This window comes from Zootoca vivipara, chromosome 1 (assembly GCF_965207765.1).
Source record: "Zootoca vivipara chromosome 1, rZooViv2.hap1.1, whole genome shotgun sequence".
In the NCBI taxonomy this organism is placed as follows: Eukaryota; Metazoa; Chordata; class Lepidosauria; order Squamata; family Lacertidae; genus Zootoca; species Zootoca vivipara.
In genome coordinates this window covers 113,576,337-113,599,111 of record NC_142582.1, presented here as the reverse complement: position 1 = coordinate 113,599,111, position 22,775 = coordinate 113,576,337, and the positions used below count along the sequence as shown (strand labels likewise).

The following is a 22,775-nucleotide window of genomic DNA, read 5'->3' as shown; positions in this document are numbered from 1 at the left end:
TAAAATGAACTGAAGGGGCATTCCCCCCCCCCAAAAAAACCCACCAGTCCATTGATGGTTGATCATGCTCATTAGCATGCTCATTAGAAGAGACTAGGGGATTGGGGCGGCTGGAAAGGAGAAAGCACTCCTGTTTTGCTATTTGCCATTCTGCAATGTTAATCTAATAGAGAGAAGTAAAAGGAAAGAGGAATAATGGAAAAGTTTCTTACACAACATGCTGGAAGCAAAATAAATTGCATAATATAATAGTCTTGATGCTGGATTTTAATTCTGTGCTAACAAGTAAAAATGTAGGAATTATTATTATTTTTAATTGTCATTTTACAGCTGTGCTACATAATCAAAGTCAACAAAACCAAAGAACTACAACTTCCAAATCTGGAGATAACTTTAATTCTCACATTAAAAAAACAGATTGGTTAATAGCACACAATTTAAGTACAGTAATGGTGATAATACTTTAGCCAGTGACACTGGAAAAAAATGGGAAAGAAAATTGCAGGACTGAAGAACTGTGACCCACGAAACCAAAGAGCTGTCAATCAGCTCACCAGGGTCTTGATATATCTCCTTTTTCCTGCCTGGCACTGCAAAAACAGGAGCATCATCAAGTACCTGGCAGGTATTCATAGATGGCTTGTAGAACTGAGTTCAGCTTAGTGGATCACAAATTGTACAGGCCCAGGCTATGGCAATCAAAGCAGTTCTGTCCATAATTTCTGAAATACATATATTTGCTTTATCTTCCAATGGTGTTCAGATTAAGGCAATGGGTGCACCTTAGAACAGAGCAGAACCTAGGAAAACTCATATTCAGCGTAGTATAAAATACAACCGGGGCATACAGCTTTATAAATCAAGATCCAAAAGAAATTAATGATGGGCATGAGCATATGCAACGTTTGTTAACAGAGCTGGGACATTTCAAGGTAGAAGATGCCCTTTGTACTGGAATATTTAGTTCTTGTTCTAGAACAGAAGATTTCTTTGAATGCAAATGCATTGTGCCTTCTTCAAGACAATCTGGGCTCTTTCCTGTTACCTGAAGGCTATGATCAATCTTGTTTCTAAAAGACAGTGCATGGTATAATTTGTTCCAAAGCAAACGAAACACTCTAGAAATATGTTGCACAGTAAACTGCCATTCTACCATGCACAGTACTAGGAAATGAACCACATATTATTATTATTATTATTATTATTATTATTATTATTATTAACACCACAATAACGCATCAGCTTTTATTCGGGTTTGAATCCAATTTCAACAAGCTGAACATAATTGCAATTTAGATTCAGTTCACTGAAGTAAAAAGAACAGCCAGCCTTTCTGATTCTAAAGTTGGATAAGATATGGAAGTACATCAAATTATGTCTGTAGATTTCGAGAAAGTTTGTTGCTGCTCTCAGTAGCATCCGCTACTGAAGCAGTCACAGCTCAGTGACACATACAAAGAGGTTCCAGGTTCAGCCTGTCACATCTTTAGTTGAAAAGGATCCCTGGTCACGGAACGAAGAAAGACTTCTACCTGAAGAGCCACTGTCACTCAGATTAGACAATTCAGATGAGACCCTCAGTGTAAAGCAAGCTCATCTCATTAATATGAGGTAAGGGTCATAGCTCAGATATAGACAGGTGTTTTGCATGCGAAAGGTCCCAAGTTCTATCCTTGACATTTCCAACTTAAAAGATGAGGAACTAGTCTGTATAGGTATGGCAGCTCCATGTGTTCATAGGGAAATATGAGGAGATTCTGAATGAAAACTACATCGGAAGCAAGAACCTGAAACTAAAAACAGTCAGTCTGGTGTATTGGCTAGAATACTGAACAAAGACATTCATGATCAAATCTCTGCTCAACTCTACCTGATCTCATTGGGAGACTGCTGTCTGTCTGTCTGTCTGTCTGTCTGTCTGTCTGTCTGTCTGTCTGTCTGTCTGTCTGTCATCTCTGGGTAAAACCGTATGTGTGTAAGCAAATAACATTCACTATATTGACAAATGTAAATAACTGCTGCAACTATTACTAATATTATTATTTATTCAACTTATACACAGCCCTATACCCGGAGGTCTCTACTAGCAAGCAGAATCAGTTCCATGGTGTGTGCATATGAGTGGGCAGGATGAGACATCATAAATAAGTTAAGAGGCTGAAGTTTCAACCGGCACATTAACAGAGGGCCAGTCCATACATGAAATGGCATCATTTGATGCAAAAGTCCAGGTCAGTGTCCTCAGTTTTTCTCAGAATGCCCTGGAATGATGCTATGACCACAACATTCGGAGGGAAAAATGGCATCTGTAAGCCAGCAAACATCAAGAAGAACTTTGCTGAAGTCACATGCAAGAGCACCAAAGTAGTAATAAAAGAAGAAATCAACACTGGACTACTACCAAGGCAAATAGAAAGCCTCCCTAACTATTTTAATGTGCACACACACACACACACCCCAAAAGAATGGCCAAATAGCTTTTGTAAATTTGCTATGAAATACCTCCACCTGAAGACCCAGAGAGATGCTGCCAGTCAGAGTAGACAATACACCGACGAGTTAGATCTAGTATGAAGCAGCTTCCTACGTTCCTCTAAGCTTCTGCTAGATCTTGCCTTCCACACCTTGCTGCCATCTAGTTGTTTGGACTTCAGCTCCCATCATCCCTGAGCCACTTGCCATACTGCTAGGGACTGATGGGAGCTGGAGTTTAACAACATCTGATGGGCATCAGGTTGGAGAAAGCTTTCCTTGATTATGGGATGAGCTTTGTTATACAGCTGAGCTCCCGTTGAAGGAATATGTGCCATGCAATGGAGCCAGTCCAATATTGCTACCGTGTTTCCCCTTTTTTAAGACGTAGCCATAAAGTAAGCCATGGCAGGATTTTTAAACATTTGCTAAATATAAGACATACCCCGAAAATAAGACATACCTCCATGCCGTGTGGAGCGAGACCGCCGAGCGCCCCAACCAGCCAGCGGGACTCAGAACGCTGGCTGCAGCAGCAGGAGGAGGAGGCCTGCCGGCTCGGTGCCTGGAGCCAGCTGCTGCTGCAGCGACGAGGGCGCAGAGCGCCCGAGCCAGCAGTCTTGCCTCCACCTGGCCCGACCGAGGAGACCTGCCTCCCCGCCTCCCAGAACCAGTGGCTGCAGCGTGGAGCACGTCGAGCGCTCCGCAGGATCGAGCACTTGGAGTGCTCTGTCGGGCCGGGCGGAGCGCCTGAGCCAGCGACCTCCGTCTGGCCGGGCCGAGGAGACCTGCCTCCCCACCGCCCAGATCCGGCAGCTGCAGCAGGGAGCGCGTTGAGGGCTCCGCAAGACCGAGCACTTGGAGCTCTCTGTCGGGCCGGGCGGAGCGCCTGAGCCAGCGGCCTCCGCCTGGCTGGCCGAGGAGACCTCCCTGGCTGCAGCGGGGAGCGCGTTGAGCGCTCCGCAAGACCGAGCACTTGGAGCTCTCTGTCGGGCCGGGCGGAGCGCCTGAGCCAGCGGCCTCCGCCTGGCTGGCCGAGGAGACCTCCCTCCCCACCGCCCAGATCTGGCGGCTGCAGCGGGGAGCGCGTTGAGCGCTCCGCAAGACCGAGCGCTTGGAGCGCTCTGTCGGGCTGGGCGGAGCGCCTGAGCCAGCGGCCTCTGCCTGGCCCGGCCGAGGAGACCTGCCTCCCCACCGCCCAGATCCGGCAGCTGCAGCGTGGAGCGCGTTGAGCGCTCCGCAAGACCAAGCGCTTGGAGCACTCTGTCGGCCGGGCGGAGCACCTGAGCCAGCAGCCTCCGCCTGGCCCAGCCAAGGAGACCTGCCTCCCCGCTGCCCAGAACCGGCGCAGCACCAAGCGCTTGGAGAGCCCTGCCGGGCGGGCGGACCACCTAAGCCAGTTTTTCTTCTTTTTTTCTTCCCTTTTTGTAATGTACAGAAATGCAAACTATATCTTATCATCAGGTAATTAAAAAAATTAAGACACCCCACCGAAAATAAGACACCCTGTCTCTTTTTGAGAAAAAAAAAGTTATAAGACGGTGTCTTAAAAAGGGGGAAACACGGTACAAAGGCATATATTAGTGAGAATAACATGCAAAAATGCTTTATATTAGAGAAAATTGCTTGGCAAAAAATGTATATATTTGGAGAAATTCACAGTGAAGTGCTGGTGAATTTTCATAAGATGTTTTTTGGGAGGCGGGTTGCAAAGCTTTGTGAACATGTGGAGAACTGAATTTAAGACTGGAAAAATGAGAAACTGCAAGAAAGCAGAATGGACCTATTTGCACATCCCTGCCTGACCCCTCCTCTCTCAGCAGTTCTTGGTGCGCCACAAAAAGCCTCTCCAAAGAATCAGGGGACCCTGCTAAATGGGGTGAGTTGTGGCACAAGAAGCTGTGGGGGAAGGGGAGATCCCTAAAACCCAGCAAAGAGACCTTCTAGGAACAGACCTCCCTTTCATGGAAGGTGCCTTCACCCGAACTCCAGTAATTCCCTCTCAGTTCTCTTATGCTGCTGATAGCGAAGTCCCAGGTTTTGCAATTCCAACAGCCACCCCACTCAGCAAGAAAGGCTTTTCATAGCCTCAAGGAGCAGAACACAGGAAGGAGGGGTTCACATTCTGACACCACCAGAATGTGAATGTAATTTCTCTGAATCCAACCCTTTGATTTTAAAAAGTTGCAGAGCTCTTTTCAAACTCTGTTGAATGTCAGAATGCTAAAATTGCATTCCCTTTCTATCTACTTTACCAATATTATCAAACAGATGGACTCCTGTTCTTTGTTTCTCTCCATGCCTCCTCACAGCCCTAGGCTACTTAAAAAATTCTTTAAAGTACTACTAATATGGGTAGGGAAACTAAGGCCCGGGGGGCCAGATCTGGCCCAATCGCCTTCTCAATCTGGCCTGCAGAAGGTCTGGGAATCAGCGTGTTTTTACATGAGTAGAATGTGTCCTTTTATTTAAAATGCATCTCTGGGTTATTTGTGAAGCCTGCTTGGTCTACATGAGTAGAATGTGTGCTTTTATTTAAAATGCATCTCTGGGTCATTTGTGGGGCACAGGAATTTGTTCATTTATTTATTTTTTCAAAATATAGTCTGCCCCCCCCACAAGGTCTGAGGGACAGTGGACTAGCCCCCTGCTGAAAAAGTTTGCTGACCCCTGTACTAGAACTTTAAAATGTTTTCTGTTCCAATACAGCAATTCCAGAAGCATTAATAATTGGCTGAAGAGAACACAATGTAAATTGATGTACGTTTTACTTCATACTTTCTGCTTTCTAATCATTTTGAGAATTCTTCCCACAAGATACCCTCAAGCTCTTGGACGAAGGAACAAGTTATCTCGGAGAGTTTTTAGAGCTGCTGTCTCTGGAGTATGTTAAGAAATGTCAAGAACCGTCACATGGTTTATGTAATTTAGATACAGGGGAGAACAGCCTTTTCAAACTCTACTATCCTGTGTCTTGAGTAGAAATTTGTGGTATTGACCACAATGCCACCCTAGGTGCCCTCCTAAAATGGTGCTGGTTTGTGGTTCAGATAAATAAAACAATCCATTTATAATAATCCACTTAATTACAACTGCTTTAAATAAGTGCTATTTGTCTTCTTTGGCCTGGTTGAGACATGAGGCTGAGCCAAATCATGGCTATGCATGAACACAGAATTTGTGGCTACTCACAGAAAAAATCATGATCGTTTCACTTCTCCCCTGGTGCTGCTGCTGCCACACAACCCAGAACTAAACCATGATTTGGCTTAGCATTGTGTCCAAACTCAGGCTCATAGTTTGTCTATGCATTCTAGGCAAGCCATGATTTGTAGCAAAGAAATGTTACAGAGAGCAGTGGGGCCATCCTTCTATATGTTCAACTATGTAAAAATCAAAGGTGCCACATGGGATAAAATATGATATTCTGAGAATCCCCTAGATGAGAACACATTCATGAATTAAAATAACTATATCTTTATGGAGAGATCCTTATTTTATAAGGAACATCAAATATTGGTTCTATCTAATATCCTAACCTAATATCACCAACTCCCTTCTTCAACAGGAGTGCTAACCACCAGCCTTTTAAACAAGTAGCCTTCTCTCTCTCATATCTCCTTGTTTCATATCTCCACAACTCTCTGACCCAGTTCGCACATAACACTAAACCAAACCACAGCTTAGTAGTGGATACCACAGCAGCAGGAATAAGGAAGGAGCACAGCAGCTGCAGTTGTCACTGTAGGAATCTGCCCATTTGCTCATTCACACTAAACCATGGTTTGCCTTAGCAATATGTGTGAACTGGGATCCCAGACAATCCATGAACCTTTGGGGATTTGTTTGCTTTTTTGTACGGAGAAGCATTTGATCATGTGAGCCTAGACTGCAGAAGGAAGTGGTACAGTCAAGATACAGATTTATCACCTCTGAAAGAACTAGGCCTGTGGGATCTCTTTTATCTTTGTGCAAGGATGTTATCCTATTTGCTTATCTTACAAGGATAATTAAAACTCTTACTCATGGACTCCTTCCCACAGATTAGAACAAACTCATGATTTCATACAACCCTATAAGAAGATCTTACACGCTAGCGAGTGAGAGAGGTAATAGCCAGTTACAGCTTAGTCATTTCAGTGCCAAGCAATGGATGCGAGCTAAATTAGTCCCAATGTCTCCTTCTTCTGCTCCCTTGGGAGTTGCATGTGCAACTCAGCTGTTGCATGTGCAACTCAGCTGAGATTTCATGGATAGGCACTTGGAGCGCAAAGCAACAGAAAATGGCCTGCGTCACTTTGTCCTGGAAGAGCTAGCATGGAGGTGGAGTACAGGAACCATCTGTTCTTCAATCATTGATGGCATGTGAACAGTGGAGCCAGGTGCTTCTTTCCTGATTGTTGTCACCAGGCACAATCTAGCAGGACTTTTCCACTACTGTGATTTTGCATAGCTCATTTCAATGGTGCTTGTGCGATAGACGTTATTGAGGGGATTGTGTTCATTTCATGCTAAGGGTAATAGCTACAGCCACAACCCAAGCCTCAGCATGTGCCTGATCTGAGAACAAAGTGAAAGGTTTTTAAATGTTGTGCTTGTCCTGCAGTCTTCCCTCCCTTACACGGGGAAACAGTGGTGAAGTTACTTGTAACTTTAGGGAAATGTTAGGCGATAACCTCCTGGGATGGTTTTTTATTTAAAAATGAATAAAACCCTATGCTTTTGCCAGCTAGCTTTACAGACAACCACAATAAAAATATTAAATGGCAACATAGCTGCCAAGTTTTCCCTTTTCTCGCGAGGAAGCCTATTCAGCATAAGGGAAAATCCCTTTAAAAAAAGGGATAACTTGGCAGCTATGAATGGCAATTAAATTAACATGACTGATGTTTGAAAGTAAGACCAGGCTTCTCATCGAGTTGGTTTGCTAACCTGCTCCTATCAAAAAAAATGAGAAGGTAATATTGTATGTGGATAATTTTCAATTGCTACAGAATTTCCTGGTTCTCCTTGCTTATCAGCAGATTGCCTATCTGGTTTCCCTTACTTCCGGCTCCATTAAAGTTCCCCTTTGAACCAAATGCTCAACAAAGGATCTACAATCCAGCATGGTTGTCTAGCCTCTGTTTAAAGACCGCTCCAGTGAAGGAGAACTGACTACCCACAAGATGGTCTGTTCCAATGTGGAACAGCTCTTACCATTAGGAAGTATCTCCAAATAGTTGGCTAAAATAAACAAATTCAAGCTGTGTGTGCATAAATATTGCGCTGTTCTAGCAAATTCCATAAAGTGTGTGCTATCCAATACAGTAACTGAATAAAAAAAACCTAGTGCACTTTTTATCGGAAGCAATCTGAATGATGTTATGCTATTTGTATTGGGTGCTACCCTACTAACTCATTCAGTCAGTGGAATGTTTTCTCTCTTTCAGAATACTGTACTAGTAGTCAGGATCACCCAATGAAAGTAAAATTCTGGACCAGCAAAAGGAAATAATTCTTTATGCAATTCGTAATTAACTTACACAACTCGCTACCACAATATAGGTTAGGCCTGGTGGCTTTAAAATGGGATTAGACAAATTCATTAGCAGCTATTAACCACAGGCTAAATGAAACCCATACAGTATGTTCAGAGGCAAGAAGCCTATAAATATCAAATGCTGAGGACAAACCACGGAGGCCACTGACTTTGTGTTCCACTTGTTGACTACCCTGAAGCATCTGTCTGCACAATGATACAAACAAGATTCTGGACTGGGTGGGCTTTTGATCTGATCTTGAATTGCATATTTATGCATACAAAACACCGTCATATGGGTGGTGCATGGTTCCCATTTTCCTTTATATTTAGCAGCTCTATAGAAAAAAGAAACCTCACGCTGGGAAAGCAAGGCTAACAAAAGATTTCTGTCCATCAAGCTCCTTTAGAAATGCACACGCGTAAGAAAACAGTGAATACTATTTGAGGAGGCATCTAAGTATAGAAGCTTGGCAAAATCCCAATGTTGTAATCTGTGCTTGGTAGAATTAATGGAATTGATTCTGTCAGCTTCTGGGAGTGGATTCCGTTCTCACTCAGTGGGCGACCATAAGCCATGATGTAGGCTTCAGACTATATTCTATTCTGCAAACCCTGAGCCTATATTCTATCGTGAATCCAAGAGAGTTGAAAAGAATTAACTTGAGGGATAGATCAGTTCGTAGAGCATGAGGCCCTTAATCTCAGGCATTGGGGTGGGGGGTGGGTTTGAGTCTCATGTTGGGTGAAAGATTCCTGCATTGCAAGGGGTTGGACTCGATGATCCTTGTTGTCCCTTCCCACTCTATAATTCTATGATTCTATGAAAGGGGGAAATGGTAAGAGTGGGGTAGCCAGTGAGGAAATGTCTCAAATATCCAGCTAAAGCAAGCCACATTTTCTTCCTGAAGTTAACCAGTACACTAACGTGGTTACAGAGCACAGGTCACAGCCAAATAAGGCCGAAAGAGTCCACTGGCTTCTTAGAGCAGAGAGCAGGTCCTTCCTACCCTTAAAAAAAACCCTCTCTGCAGTTTAGGACTGAATCAGAACATGTGCATATTGCTACATTCGCAATAAATAGTAATGTGGAGGCTGGCAAAGTGGGAAGTGAGATTTAAGGATCACAGGCTTCTGTGGCCCCGGAGTAAGTACCCGCAGAAACTTTTGATTTGGTCTTGACCACTGTCTCCAAGTGCTTTTGCAAGAGATGCTAAAAACATCTTTTTTTCTCTAATTGGCTATTTTTTTCCATTTGTGAATATGAGAAAGAGCAATTATAAGCTCGGGTGAGAGCGCCATTCCCATCTGAATGACTGAAAGAGCATTTCCAGCTCTACAAACAGATGTGGACTTAAAAGACACACCTTTTTGCCACAAGGAAATTACGATATAAGTGGTCTTCCTGGTGTGAAAAATGCTACACTGAAAAATGGTGCGTGTGTGACATAATTTAGTGTTTTTATTAGAACGTCAACATTTTAATGTGTATAACTTGGATCAGAATTAAAATTATAATCACAAAGGTTGTGATCAAACAGTTTAATGTAGCAAGCCGATGTGACTGCAAAGCACAAGAGGTTTTGAACCAGGCTGTGGCAACAAGGGTCAAAGTCAAGTGCCTTGCCCTTGATGCAACCATGGTAGCTTAACCAAGAAGGGTAGGGCAGGGTGGGGGGAGCTGTCGACATGTTCCCTGCCAGGCTTAGAAGCCAAGAGGGCACATGGTCCTATAAACCTTTGGATTCCCAGCAGTGGCAGGAGAGGAGGAGGAGCAGCAGCCAGAACAACTGCAGAGCAGGCGGAACTTTTGCTACTCTCAATTTGCTGCTGCTATCTCTGCAATAGAGGAGAGCTATTGGGATCATCCCTGGAGAAGGACCCTCACTATACTAATTTACAGCAGCCAGCCTTGACCCCGAACTTCTGGGTGGAAAGTTTTTAAAAAAATACAAACCAGGAACACTGGGGGGGGGGGAGCTGAGGCTGACTCTTCTAAGTTAGGGATTCCTGGGCCAAGGAGAGGAATATATCAGTGTTTGAGCTTTTATTTTTCTCTGCGATAATATAGATTTGTTTTTTGTACAGTACTGCCAATGCTGTTATCACTGTTATTGGGGGAGGGAAGGCCTGTGTGTGTGTGTGTGCACGCTACAGTATATGGAATGTAAACCTTATACCAGGCATCCCCAAACTACGGCCCTCCAGATGTTTTGGCCTACAACTCCCATGATCCCTAGCTAACAGGACCAGTGGTCGGGGAAGATGGGAACTGTAGTCCAAAACATCTGGAGGGCCGAAGTTTGGGGATGCCTGCTTTATACTGTATATGGTTTTGTTTTTGTTTTTGCTAATCTATTTTACAAGGTATTTTTGTCTATGTTCTTCAGTGTAAGTCGCTTGGAGATCTGTTAGGTGATAAGAGGCTAATAAGTTTAAAATTTAATTATAATTAGTTAAATATAATTATAATTAGTTAAATTTCTAAACCACCTTCACCTGAGGACCCACAGGGTGCATTACAATATAAACAAACAAACAAAACTACACAACACAACACCGAACAAAAACAATAGCCCTCTCAATAAATTAAAAGGCCATAGATTGTTTAAGGCTAATACATTTGATTAATTTAAGGCTAATACATTTGATTAATTTCACAGTGGCTCCTCAATCTGAGGCTGTGTATGCATTACCATTTACAGTACTCCAGCTCCAGTGCGCTCCCACTGATGGTACTTGAAGTTGTGCACACATGACAACAGCCACACTCCATATCTATTCTGCAGTCTCTCGAGAAATACTGCTAATTGATGTGTCTTCCCTTGTACCACCTCCTGTCCGATTTGGAAACATAAACCTCACGAACTGCACAGTTAAGCTGAGGTGTGTACATTTCAGACAACCGCTGCACATGCACAGACCACAGTGTATGTGTGGATGACAACTTCATGAATGGGAGTCCAGGGGGTTGCAGGTGCAGGGAAACCCAACAGGTAATATTCATCGGGTGAAGGCATCTTCCTCCCCACCTCTCTCTCTGGTGTGTACAGCAACATGCCAATGCAACTTGAAACACCACAAAGTGTAACAACCTCGCTGTGTTTTAAGTTGTTAATGTGGATACAGCCTGAGTAACTTGCTGCTTTGGTCTGGAAAGGACTACTTGCACACTCCAAACTTATCAACCGAACTACTAGGTGATGTGACTGCCTACCACTTTCCAAGTTATTTTATCTACCTGGGTCACACTGCACAGTTAAAGCACACTTATTCAATTTTTAACAGTCATGGAGAGTCCTGGGAACTGCAGCTTCTTAAAGGTACTGGGAACTGTAGATCCGTGAGGTCAATACTCCTGCTAGCATACTAGTTTCCAGGATTCTTTGGGGGAAACTATGCTTGTTAAAGAGTGCTTTGTTAAAGAGTGGTACCTCTACTTACAAATAACTCTACTTACGAATGTTTCTACTTACGAACGGAGCTCCATCCGCCATCTTGGATGCGGTTTAGATAGGATTTTTTTCTACTTACGAATTTTTAGATAGGGTTGCTTCGACTTACGATTTTTTTCTCCCAATGCATTCCTATGGGATTCGACTTACAATTTTTTTTGACTTACGAATGTGCATTCAGAACACATTAAATTCGTAAGTAGAGGTACCACTGTATGGTGTAGATGTGGCTGGTCAGTATCTGCTTGTCTCTTGATCTTCAGCTCTGCTAGTGATAAAAGCGATGTTTTGGTTTTTCCCTCTTTCTCTGTAAACATTATGTATATACCAGTAAAACTGGGCTACGCTAAATATATTCATTTATAACACAGATCAAGGCATCACCAAACCAAAAGAAGATAGATAACTTTTCAAAATCGCATAACTCAATAATAATAATTTTTTATTAAAAAAAACCATACTGCAATGCATTTTGTTGTCTCAACACCCAGGCACAAATAATAACTTATGCATTCACAAGGTATAAGTATCTACAGGAAAACCACTGTACTGAGCACTGTTTGTGTGATGGGAAAATTACCTTCCTGCTTGCTTAGGCACAGCCTTAAGTTCTTGTGTCAGTTGTGTCTCTCAACAACTTTTGTGCTCGTGAAAACCTTCTGACATGGCACAGTCTTCAGATCTGGCAAACCACTGCAGCTTTTGCTACAGCAGAACTGAAATATACTTTTAAGCTCCCCATTTCTTACCTGGCTTTGTGCAGTTCGTTTCTTCATGTGACTCATTATTTGATGCCATCAATCTTCTATTCCTCCATAACTCTGACAGGATATTTCTGTCGACAATAGTTGATTCTTGTCCTGCATAAAAAGACAAAGACAGTATTTGCACTGGCAAATAAAAAAATAAAAATGCTGCCCCTAGATAACTATACATATAATTTTTCACTAGATCAGCCTTCCCCTATCTGGACTCCAACTCACATCAGCTTTCAGACAACATGGTCATTGTTCAGGGTAGATGGGAGTTGTAGTCCAGCAACATCCACAGGCTGCGTTAAGATAAAGGTTCTCTGTGACTAAAGCAAAGCTTGGCATCTTCTGTTGATAAACAACACATTATATAAGTGTTAATGCATACCGGAGAACAAGCTGTGCTAAGGGAAAAGAGCCATTTTGGTATAATGGTATGAGTACTGAACTCTGGCTGAGGAAATCTGTAATAATCCTGATTATAATGCAAGTCTGAAAAACCTAACAATATATATATATATATATATATATATATATATATATATATATATATATATAATGTTCAAATCAGGGGACATGAAACTGAAGCCAGCAATCCCACTAAAATCAAGCCAAGCCACAAAGAACAAGCATTAAGAGCTTTGCAAGACCAAACGAAAGGCGAACTTAGTCCATTCTCTTTTCACAGTGGCCTAGCTATGGGAAGCCTGCAAAGAGGATGTGCGTGCAACACCACTCTCCTCACTTGTGTTCCCCAGCAACTGGTATTTAGAGGCATATTGCCTCTGGATCAGGTGAAAGCATCAAGGCATGGATAGCCTTGTCCTCCTGTGGAAGATCTACACACCAATACACATTTGAATGGAGAGAGAATGGATTTTCAGTTCCAACCAGGAAAGGCAGTTCAAACACAGGTCATTTTACACAATAAGCACCGTGTGGAAATTCCCTTTCAACAATTCTTCGATCAGGAAAGAGAAGGGTTCATTGGAGTTACCTATTGTTTGCAGATTGTAAAGTGGATATGCTTCATATACCAGATAAGATTTAAAGTTTATCATTCTTGAACTAAATGCACCATATAAGTTATTTAGATTGCAAACACACCAGGTTGTCCCAGAGTAGATTACCTGCAATAACCTTATCATGATCACTTCGTGCTCCAATCTTAGATAACTATGCAAATGTCTGACAGTGAATAAAAAAGAAGTTTGTATTGCAAGTAATATCAGATTGAAAAAGAAAATAAATGAATTGAAAGAGAAAATCAACTTGGAAATATGCCCCTTGACAAATGGCACAACTGACAACAGTGGTCTCAAAGCAGTTTTCTTTGCCAGCGACATAAATCTAGACTGGCCACTTTTCTTATAAATGTATACATTAGCAAGATCAGCGAGTTGCTTCCCAAGCTAAGGTGGTGTGTTAGCTTTCAGACTTGCTCTCCCCTCATGCATAAGATGGGCTGGCTGATGTGGGTTTAAAGATGTATATGGCCCCCCCTTAAGGGGAACGTGGCCCTCTACGGAAGAAAACACCCTCCTCTGTGGAATGCATCTATCCCTAAACTGGAGTGGAGGGAGAAGTTCAAAAACTGTAGCAAAACTGACTGGGTGGGGAAGATGCGTCTGCTGCATCAGGCCAGTGGCCTGTCTAGTCCAGCTTCCTGTTCTCACAGTGACCAACCAGCAACTGGTACTCAAAAGCATTCAGTACTGCCTCCAACAGTGGATGAAAAACATATTATCCATTATAGCTAGTAGCCACTGGTCACCTAACCCTTCATGTATTATTCCAACCCTCTTCCAAAGCCATCCAAATTGGTAGCCGTCACTGTCTCCTGCAAGAAGCCAATTCCATAGTTTAACTACATACTGTGTGAAAAAGTATATTCTTCCAACATTGCACTACGCAAAAAGTCTCAGCTTCCCTCATTCAAACTGTACCAGAAAAACCAAACATGAAGAACTTTGTTTTTCCCCCTTTTTATAACAGCCTAGAAAAATGCATTTGCTATTAACGCCATGACAGCTCCATCAAACCACCTCTTCCACTGTTAAAATATTACATCTGCCTTCATTCTCTCTTTCTTCAGCAACAATATGGGCTTGGTCCTTAGGTACTAGATTAAGTTTTTGTATCCTCGTCCTTTTGGGGGCTTGCAGATTCTCAGGGGGCAAAGGTTTATTACATTATGACTGGTACAGAAGGACGATTCATGATTAAAAACGTATCATTCAAGTGACCTTCTTTCCGATAAGGAAACTGTGGACCCAATAAAATATTAAATGCTCCAACAGACGATAGAGTTAAAGGCATGAAGTTGCCCTTTATATATATATATATATATATATATATATAATAAACAATATGATAACTTTATTCAAGTTCTCATATTATTACAATAGAACTGAATGCTCCTTCCGCTCCTCCTCCTCCATTGAAGTATTTTCATGCCTTGTATTCAGTAGCTTAAAGCCCACCCCGCCAACTAGACTGGGACAAAAACAAAGCCACTGTGAAACTAGAAGGAGCTATCGCCTTGCTTCAGGTATCTTAACATTTGCACAAGTACACTTTTCTTTAAAGGAGGGGAGCGAAATACCCCCCCAAAAAACCCAAGCCCAACGTGGAAAGAGCATGCTCAGTGTTCAGCAGAAGCCACAGAATGTTAAGAGTTAGCTGGGAGCAAACAGAAAGCTCTGACAGGAATGCAGCAATGCAGGAATCTTTCACTCAACCTGAGGCTCAAACCCACGACCCTGGGACTAAGAGTCTCACGTTCTACCCAACTGAGCTACTCCCAGGTAAATGGGGTTAGGGATGCAGCTTTAGGCATTTAACCAACCTCCTCTTTCTTGTCCCGTCAGAAAATGTCTAAGGCCACTCAACAGTGCCCTCTTAACAAAACCATATGTTCTCCAAAGTAGAACAGCAAAAGAATGCATAGGGAATTCCATAGTGATTCCCTTGTGAATGGAGAAGTTGTATACCTTGCCACTGAAATTCCCTTTGTCTGGAGACTAACAAAAGCCAAACAATTTCTGGAATTATTTACTGTCCACACTTGAAGTTTAGGGGCATGGCCAGATGGGGTTTTAGCAAAGTGTTTTGATCAAATACCTACAAAAACTGGATAATTATCCTACTGATACCTGTCTCTGCATTGTATTCCTAGGGATGGCATAGCGCAGGAATACATATACTGTATATGAAGTCTATGGTCCATGGGGTCACGAAGAGTCAGATATGACTAAACAACTAAACAACAACAACTTATAATACATTACATTCAAATAGCACGTTTTGGTGTCCAAAATGCTTTATGCACATATCTCAATAAGCCTTGCAACAACCCTGTAATGTAGATCAGTGTTATCATGTACACACATCCATATTATTAATAATAATAGGCTTGAAAGAATAATGGAAGGACCTAAGGCAAGGGACCATAGCTCAACGAGCAGAGCACCTACTCTGCAAGCAGGTCCCAAGTTCAGTCCCTGGCATCTCCAGCTAAGAGGATCAGGTGGCAATGCAACATGAAAAACCTCTGCCTGATGCCGTGGGGAGCCACTACTCATCAACGCAGGCAATACTGCATCACAATGACAAACAAGTCTTTATTCTGTCAGGCAACTTTCTAAGTATCTTGAGAGTTTGTGGCAGAGGTAAAAATTGAATCTATGGCTGACTCCTGAAGGCAACAAGGCAGGGCAGATTTCAGGGAACTAAAGCTGGGGAAAGGGAGGCATGGATCTGCAAAGAAGAGGTGTCTAAGAAAACTGGACAAAACCTTCAGACAAGGACATCTTTATGTTACCCTTAATCCTAACATTCACTGTGCATGTTGCCTTTCAGTTACGCTACTGAAAACTGAAAGGTGGCCTTTTTTTTCCAAAGCAGAATTTGGTATGTGACTTCGCTTGCTTGAACATAAGAGGAGTCCTGCTGGATCAAGCAAAAGGCGCCTCTATTCTGACTCTCTGTTCCCAAAGCAGGCAAGCAGATGCCTACGGGAAGCCAGCAACAGGAGCTGCGTGCAACAGTGCTCTTCTACCTTGTGATTCCCAGCAACTGGTATTCATAGGCATGTTGCCTCCAACCACTGTTGGAATGACATAGCCGTCATTCTGCATCTTCCATAATGTGTGGGGTCACTTGCACATGTCACCTGCCAGAGGGCTCTTGGGTTTGCCTTCCATTTGAGCATCCTCTGCCCTTTGCTTGTTAAGGCCCAGGAGAGGACCCAAAATCCAGAGGTTGCCTTTTCGTTCGATTCGGGGACGTTCTAATTTACAGCTCGCCCTGACGTAGCACAATCCTATGCATGTCCACTTGCAATTAAGTCCTATTAACTTCAGTTACTCCAGCTAAGAGTGTATATGATGCCCCATCCTTGGCCGCAAAGCTGTGCCAGCTTTTAACAGGGGAAGCCACGGAAGGAATATTTATCTTTCCCAATGGCCACGCACGTCCACTTCCTGGTGTGGCTTTTGATGCTCTACTTCCCCAGCACCTGCTGTTAGCATCAGGATAAGTAGCACAGCCGCGGCTAAGCTAAGGAGGTCTGCCAACACATGGCCTCACAGGTCATTCCTTTAATAACTACCTGGGCCTTGGCAGACTAATGTTTGGAACAGCCTGCTTTTCTGGCAACAAAGGGAGGAGCCACCGCACCTGCCAAACTGCCTCTCTCATTTAAGAAGAAGAAGAAGAGTTTGGATTTGATATCCCGCTTTATCACTACCCGAAGGAGTCTCAAAGCGGCTAACATTCTCTTTTCCCTTCCTCCCCCACAACAAACACTCTGTGAGGTGAGTGGGGTTGAGAGACTTCAGAGAAGTGTGACTAGCCCAAGGTCACCCAGCAGCTGCATGTGGAGGAGCGGAGACGCGAACCCGGTTCCCCAGGTTACAAGTCTACCACTCTTAACCACTACACCACACTCATAGCTGCCAAGTTATCCCTTTTTAAAAGGGATTTTCCATTATGCTGAATAGGCTTCCTCGCGAGAAAAGGGAAAACTTGGCAGCTATGCACACTGGCTCTCTCACCAAGGAGTCCCATTGGTGGGGGAAGGGGAGGAAGTAGCGCTACAGCAAAGGTTGTGAGATGTCCATTTATTCAAGAGCCTGTAGTTTGGGAACACCTGCTTTCTGATTTGACCCTGCTTTGTCAAACTCTGTAGAACAGGGAGCAAAATCCCTTGGTTCCTTCCCCCACCCCCACTCCATCCCCATGTTGATCTGGCAACCCTTGTTCTAATCTGCCCATTTTGGAATTACTGTTCTAAGCCTACAGCAAGCAGCACAGCAGGCAAACAGAAAATATTTCAGTGGGGTTTTTTTGCGCCAACTCAGCTTGCAAGGCAGGAATGAAGCACATTAGATCAGCAGCAGCATTTTCCAGCAAAATCTCTCTCTCTCTTTTTCTTTGCTGAAAGTTGTCTGTTGGGGCTGTAGCTTTTATGCAACATATAATAAATGGGACACAAAGTCATCAGGTTACTATTGCTGAGACGTGGTGCACTGCTATATGGGATCTCTTCCTCATCAGGTTTGTTCTGTTCTTTCTACATTTCCAAACTAATACTTAGCCACAGTCATTTGCACATTATATTTAGTAGTCATAAAAAAATCACTCCTAAAATGGGATCCCACGTCCCAGGGAAATACAATGTTCTGTTTCAGAAATGTTCCATCTACTCATCATCTCCAGATCTGACTCTGGAATTCACAGGTATGGAATCAGTTTGAATGCACAAGTCACAGGACTGTTGCAAAACTGAGTGTACATTACTTTATACGGATATGCTAATTCCCCCCCCCCAAGATTCGTTCGTTCCTCTATGAAAAAATGTACACAAATCCGCCTTGTATTGCTGGTAGCCAATCCTTAACAATTTCCTCAAATATTCAGGAGCAATCTCACCCCTATAAGCATGAAGCATTATCCCATGGGTGACAAAGGATGCAATCCTAAACACACTTGGTCAGGAGTAAATCTCATTGAATCTTCTGAGTAAGCATAGCATAGGATTTCACCGCAAGCAGGACCTAAGAACTGCCTGACACTTCACTATTCCTACTGGCAGAAGATTCAGGACAAAAGGGGGGAGCACTTCTTCACACAATAGTGTAATTCACTTGTGGAACTCATTGCCACAAGATGTACTAGTGACATCCATTAGCTTCAATGGCTTTAGCGTGGGGGAAGGGGGGGAAAAGGCAAATTCACTGAAGATAACACTGAGGATGACCCTAATTAGATGGGCTGTACAGAACCACCAGCTTTCAGAGGCACTTTTGCTTTTGACTATTACCAGTTGCCTCCACATCTCACTTGTGGGCTTCCCAGGTGAATCCAGCTGGTTGCTGCTGTAGGAAACATGGCCCTTTGCTTTGATCCCACTGCATACACACCATACATTGAAAGCCCCTAAGAATCCCAGGAAGTGTAGCAGTATGAAGGGCAATCTACAATTCCCAGGACTCTTGGGAAATGTCTGGTGGTACACAGGATCGCCCAGGTGTGCATGCATGCCGGGCTGCGCTGGTGGGGAAAGCATCCTGGCCAGATTTGGGGAGTGGAAGATAAGTGACACAGGCAGATGCTACCTTCTGTCCCTGCCAGCTCAGCCTCCACCCACCCACCCACCAGGGGTGCCAACTTGAATAAAATACTGGGGGGTACCCCTCCCCACATAACGGATCACATGATGTGATGCATGGACCCAATTTGAATGGCAATGCCCTTCAACTTTGGGGTGCGCATCCCTCTCAAATATTTCATTGGGGGGAAAAGAAGGGACCCAGGCCCCTAGGAGTTGGTTCCTATGCACCCACCCACCCACCCTCCCTTCCCAACCCATCCCCCTCTGGCCAGCCACCTACCTAGCTTAGACAGCAGGGTGGACATGCCCCAGACGAAGAATAGGATCGCGCAGATGAAGCCGACCTGCTGCAGGAGCATCTCCCGCCTCTTGCGAACTTTCCTCAGCTTGGAGAGGGGCGCCTTCGGCGGGCCGCTCGGCTGCACTTCCAGCCCCATGGCGACCCTGGGGCTCGCTGCACGGGATCGGGAGGTCCTGCGGGTCAAGAGGAGGCAGCCTCCTTCTCCCCCCCACCCCTCCGCGCCTTCGCGAGCGGGGCTCACTTGCGGGGGGTCCCCGAGGAGGGCTCCATCCCCACGGCGAAGAGCCGGGTGCGCATCAACAGGGAGTCGCAGGACGGGGGGGGGGGTCGGCGAGCGGGCCGGTGCGCAGCAAGGCAAAGCCTCCTCGACAGCAGCAGGTGGCGAGTTTTGGGTGGCTTCGCGAGCTCTGCTCAGGCTCAGGAGCCCGTCGTCGCCCCCACGGCAGGCCCGGCGCCAGAGGCCAAAAATATTATAATATCCAGGCAAGATATCACCGCCGGCGATAGAGAAGTAGTTGTAGCAGCAGTAGCATCCAGCAGCTGCCTACCACAGCGGTGGCGGGCGGAGGTAGGAGCCGAAAGTGCCCTTGAAAAACCCCAGGCAAGCGCCGCTTCAGGACAGAGAGCGATCAGGATAGCAGCAGCAGCCGCAGCAGCGCAGCTCCACGCAGCATCCCGCTGGAAAGTTTGAGAGCCCCCTTCCTTCCCTCGCCAGCGGCTTGCGAAGCATCAGCGGCTGCAGCGGCGACTCTCCTCCGCCTCCTCCTCATAAGGCTCCACATCCCTCTGGCGGCTCGGAGTTGTCGGGCTCCCGGGCGCACCAGCCACGCGCTCTCCTCCCCCTGCCCTTTTCTCCGGGCGAGGAGGCACCAGCAAGCAAGGGGCAAGTTCCTGCGCTGGCTGGCTGGCTTGCAACAACGCCTCCTGGTCCTCCTTCTTATCCCGCTCGCGGGCAACTTTCTCTCCCTCCGAAGCACCTTAGCGCTCCCTCAACGCGCGCAAAGCCGCCCCCCCCCCATACACTCACTCACTCGCCCGCGCAGCCAACGCGCATGCGCCTCCTCTCCGGGCACCACAGTGTTCCCTCTGCGCCTCGCGCTGACGGTCACCTGCAGAACCGTTTGTGCATTTTCCCGCGCTCGGTCTTCGCGGTGGGCGGGGGGAAGAGGAGGAGGGGATTAACTGACCAAATTAATCTTTTCCCCTAAATGGCGCAGGAATTATCTCTTCTCTATTTAGCGCTTGGCAAGTGCTGTGGGTTCGGGGATGAAGCGTGCAAGAGCATGTGCTTGCGCAGCTGAGCCTAGCCCTGTCACACTCAAGCTCACACCCAAGTTGCTTGCCATCCTTCCCTCAAGGTGGAATGAATTCCCTCAGGGATGAAGCCACGGGCGTAGCCAAGCGGGGGAGCAGCTGTACCCTCAAATAAAGTAAAATAATAGAAATACTTCACTAACTGACCGGTTCTGCCCCCTCCCCTAACAAAAGTCCTCACCCCGCCCACAAAAATCCTGGCTATGCCCATGGATGAATCCCGCCTTTTCGAAATGACGAAATGATGGGAAGGTTGAGGTGGACTGGGGACTGTACGAAGCTGCCGATTTGGGTGAAAATGTTTATTTCAGACATTTAAACATAATTTGAAGAAGAGGAAGAGGAAGAGGAAGAGGAAGAGGAAGAGGAAGAAGAAGAAGAAGAAGAAGAAGAAGAAGAAGAAGAAGAAGAAGAAGAAGAAGAAGAAGAAGAAGAAGAAGAAGAAATCAGAAACACTGGTTCCTGTGGGCTCTTTCAAACAGTGCCTTTCGTTGAACGCAAAAAGTTGGGTCTCTGCATACCCTCCAACAGTTCTCCGATGAAAAATGAAGTTTACTCCAAGTAGACCTCTGGAAATGAATGGGCCTTACCCTTACTTCATCATGTTTATTCATTTCAGTGGGTTTGCTTTGAGTAAAAGGCAACTGAATACCACCCTGGGGCATCTGCAGTATGGTCCCTCATAAGGTTCGCTCAATCACTGCAAAAAATAAAAAGGCGACAAAATTCACCAAAGTAATGCAAACTATATCTTTGTATTACAGCCTCAGTCCATTAATGTTATACATTTGTTTAGTCGTTTAGTCGTGTCCAACTCTTCGTATATGTATATGTATATACATATACGTATACATATGTATATGTTATACATATTGAACACTTATTGAATAAAAACGTTTTGAGTGAGTAAAGAGGCTCCTTTTGTAGCGTTTTTTTTTGGGGGGGGGAAGTATTTCTAAAAGCGAGTGAAAGCAGGTGAGAAGAGGCATTAGCTCCTGTATACGGACAGCCACTTAAGGTGATACAACACAGGTGCCTTTTCCTGGAGGACAAGCCTACAGATGGCTACTTTTCATGATGCCTATGAACTAACTACACTTTCAGAAACAGTATGCTTCTGAGGAACAGTGGCTGGGGGTCAAAAGCAGAACAATGCTATTGTGCTCATGGCCTGGGGAACCTCTGGCCCTCCATACATTGTTGGACTCCATCTCTGCTGCCTACGTTTCACCAGTCTGAGACAGTACAGTGCAGTGTTTAGGATGTCAAAACTGTGACCTGGGAGCTAGCATCAAAAACCTGAATAAGGACAATTATTTTTACATTTGGATTCATTTGCTCGCTTATAATGACCACCTGCTTTAAATAAACTTCCTCATTTGCCTTCTACAAACTTCGAGCGCCCTGCTCAACTTCATGGTCACCAAAGAGGGTTTTTGTTTTGTTTATTGTGATCCCTTAAGTATAAGAGTGGTTGTGATGTTGAAAAATCCATTGAAGGCATTTCCTGAGCATGTGGAGCTGAGGGGATCAAAGAAGTGACATTTGGAGCACTACAGCATGGGGGAAGGGACACAGGCTGCCACTTTCTTTTTTCAACCAGAAAGTTTCTTATTCCAAAAAGAGGCTCTCGTTCTTTGCAAGGAAATGTCATGCAATGAGAAACTTGTTTTGTTTTGTTTTTAAAAATCAAAATCCCAAGCAGGGCAAATCCAGGTGGGCTTTCATTTATATATTGTGGAAATATAGGTTTTCTCATTTTTTCCTTTTTGGTTCAGATTTTTTTTTCCTATCATAATGTGCAATATATAAAACAGGGAGAGCAGTTAAATATGCTTTTTCTGACCTAAAGATAAATCCTCATATTAGAAAAAGTTATATGTCAGGAAACCGAAGATCAGGTAAAGACTGGTGAATTTCTTATGGGGGGTTAGTATTAGGTCAGTAGCCAGTAATTTCAGTCATGCTTAAGTCCTGCTGAAATCAAAGGAACTAACTTCCTCCATTTATTTCAATGGGATTTAAACAGAACTGACAATTTTTGCTACATAAAGTTGATGTGAGTTTTGGGGTTTTTTTTGTTACATAACAAGAACTGCAAATCTGCCTCTTGGCCACCCTCAGCATTTACTTCCTTTTCCGATCCCTATCATAAATACCTATATTCAAGGTACTAAGTGAATATGAATATATTTTATTTATGGTCCACCTGGCACAAAAAGAAGGTTACAGAATATAAAACACATAAGATTGGTATAAAAGGGGGGTGGGCTCCAGGGCCGTCTTAAGGTCATCGGGCCCCCTGGCACTGCAGAGCGGTGCGCTCGCTTCCCTCCCTGCTCTC

General features: G+C 44.4%; 1 protein-coding gene across 2 annotated transcripts in view; it reads right to left on the bottom strand.

The window, feature by feature from the left end:
- Positions 1-20,205, bottom strand: part of SLC24A4 (solute carrier family 24 member 4) — a 96,364-nt gene extending 76,159 nt beyond the window's left edge. Inside the window, exons 1-2 of one of the 2 annotated variants that reach the window (XM_035107222.3) lie at positions 19,097-20,205; positions 12,198-12,308 (exon numbers count right to left, since the gene is read on the bottom strand). In XM_035107222.3, the coding sequence (XP_034963113.2) occupies positions 12,198-12,308; positions 19,097-19,253 (268 nt within the window). In that variant the 5' untranslated portion in view covers positions 19,254-20,205. The remainder of the gene's footprint in view (positions 1-12,197; positions 12,309-19,096) is intronic. The other variant, XM_035107213.3, reaches the window with a different exon arrangement.
- Between the last annotated feature and the right edge of the window lie 2,570 nt (positions 20,206-22,775).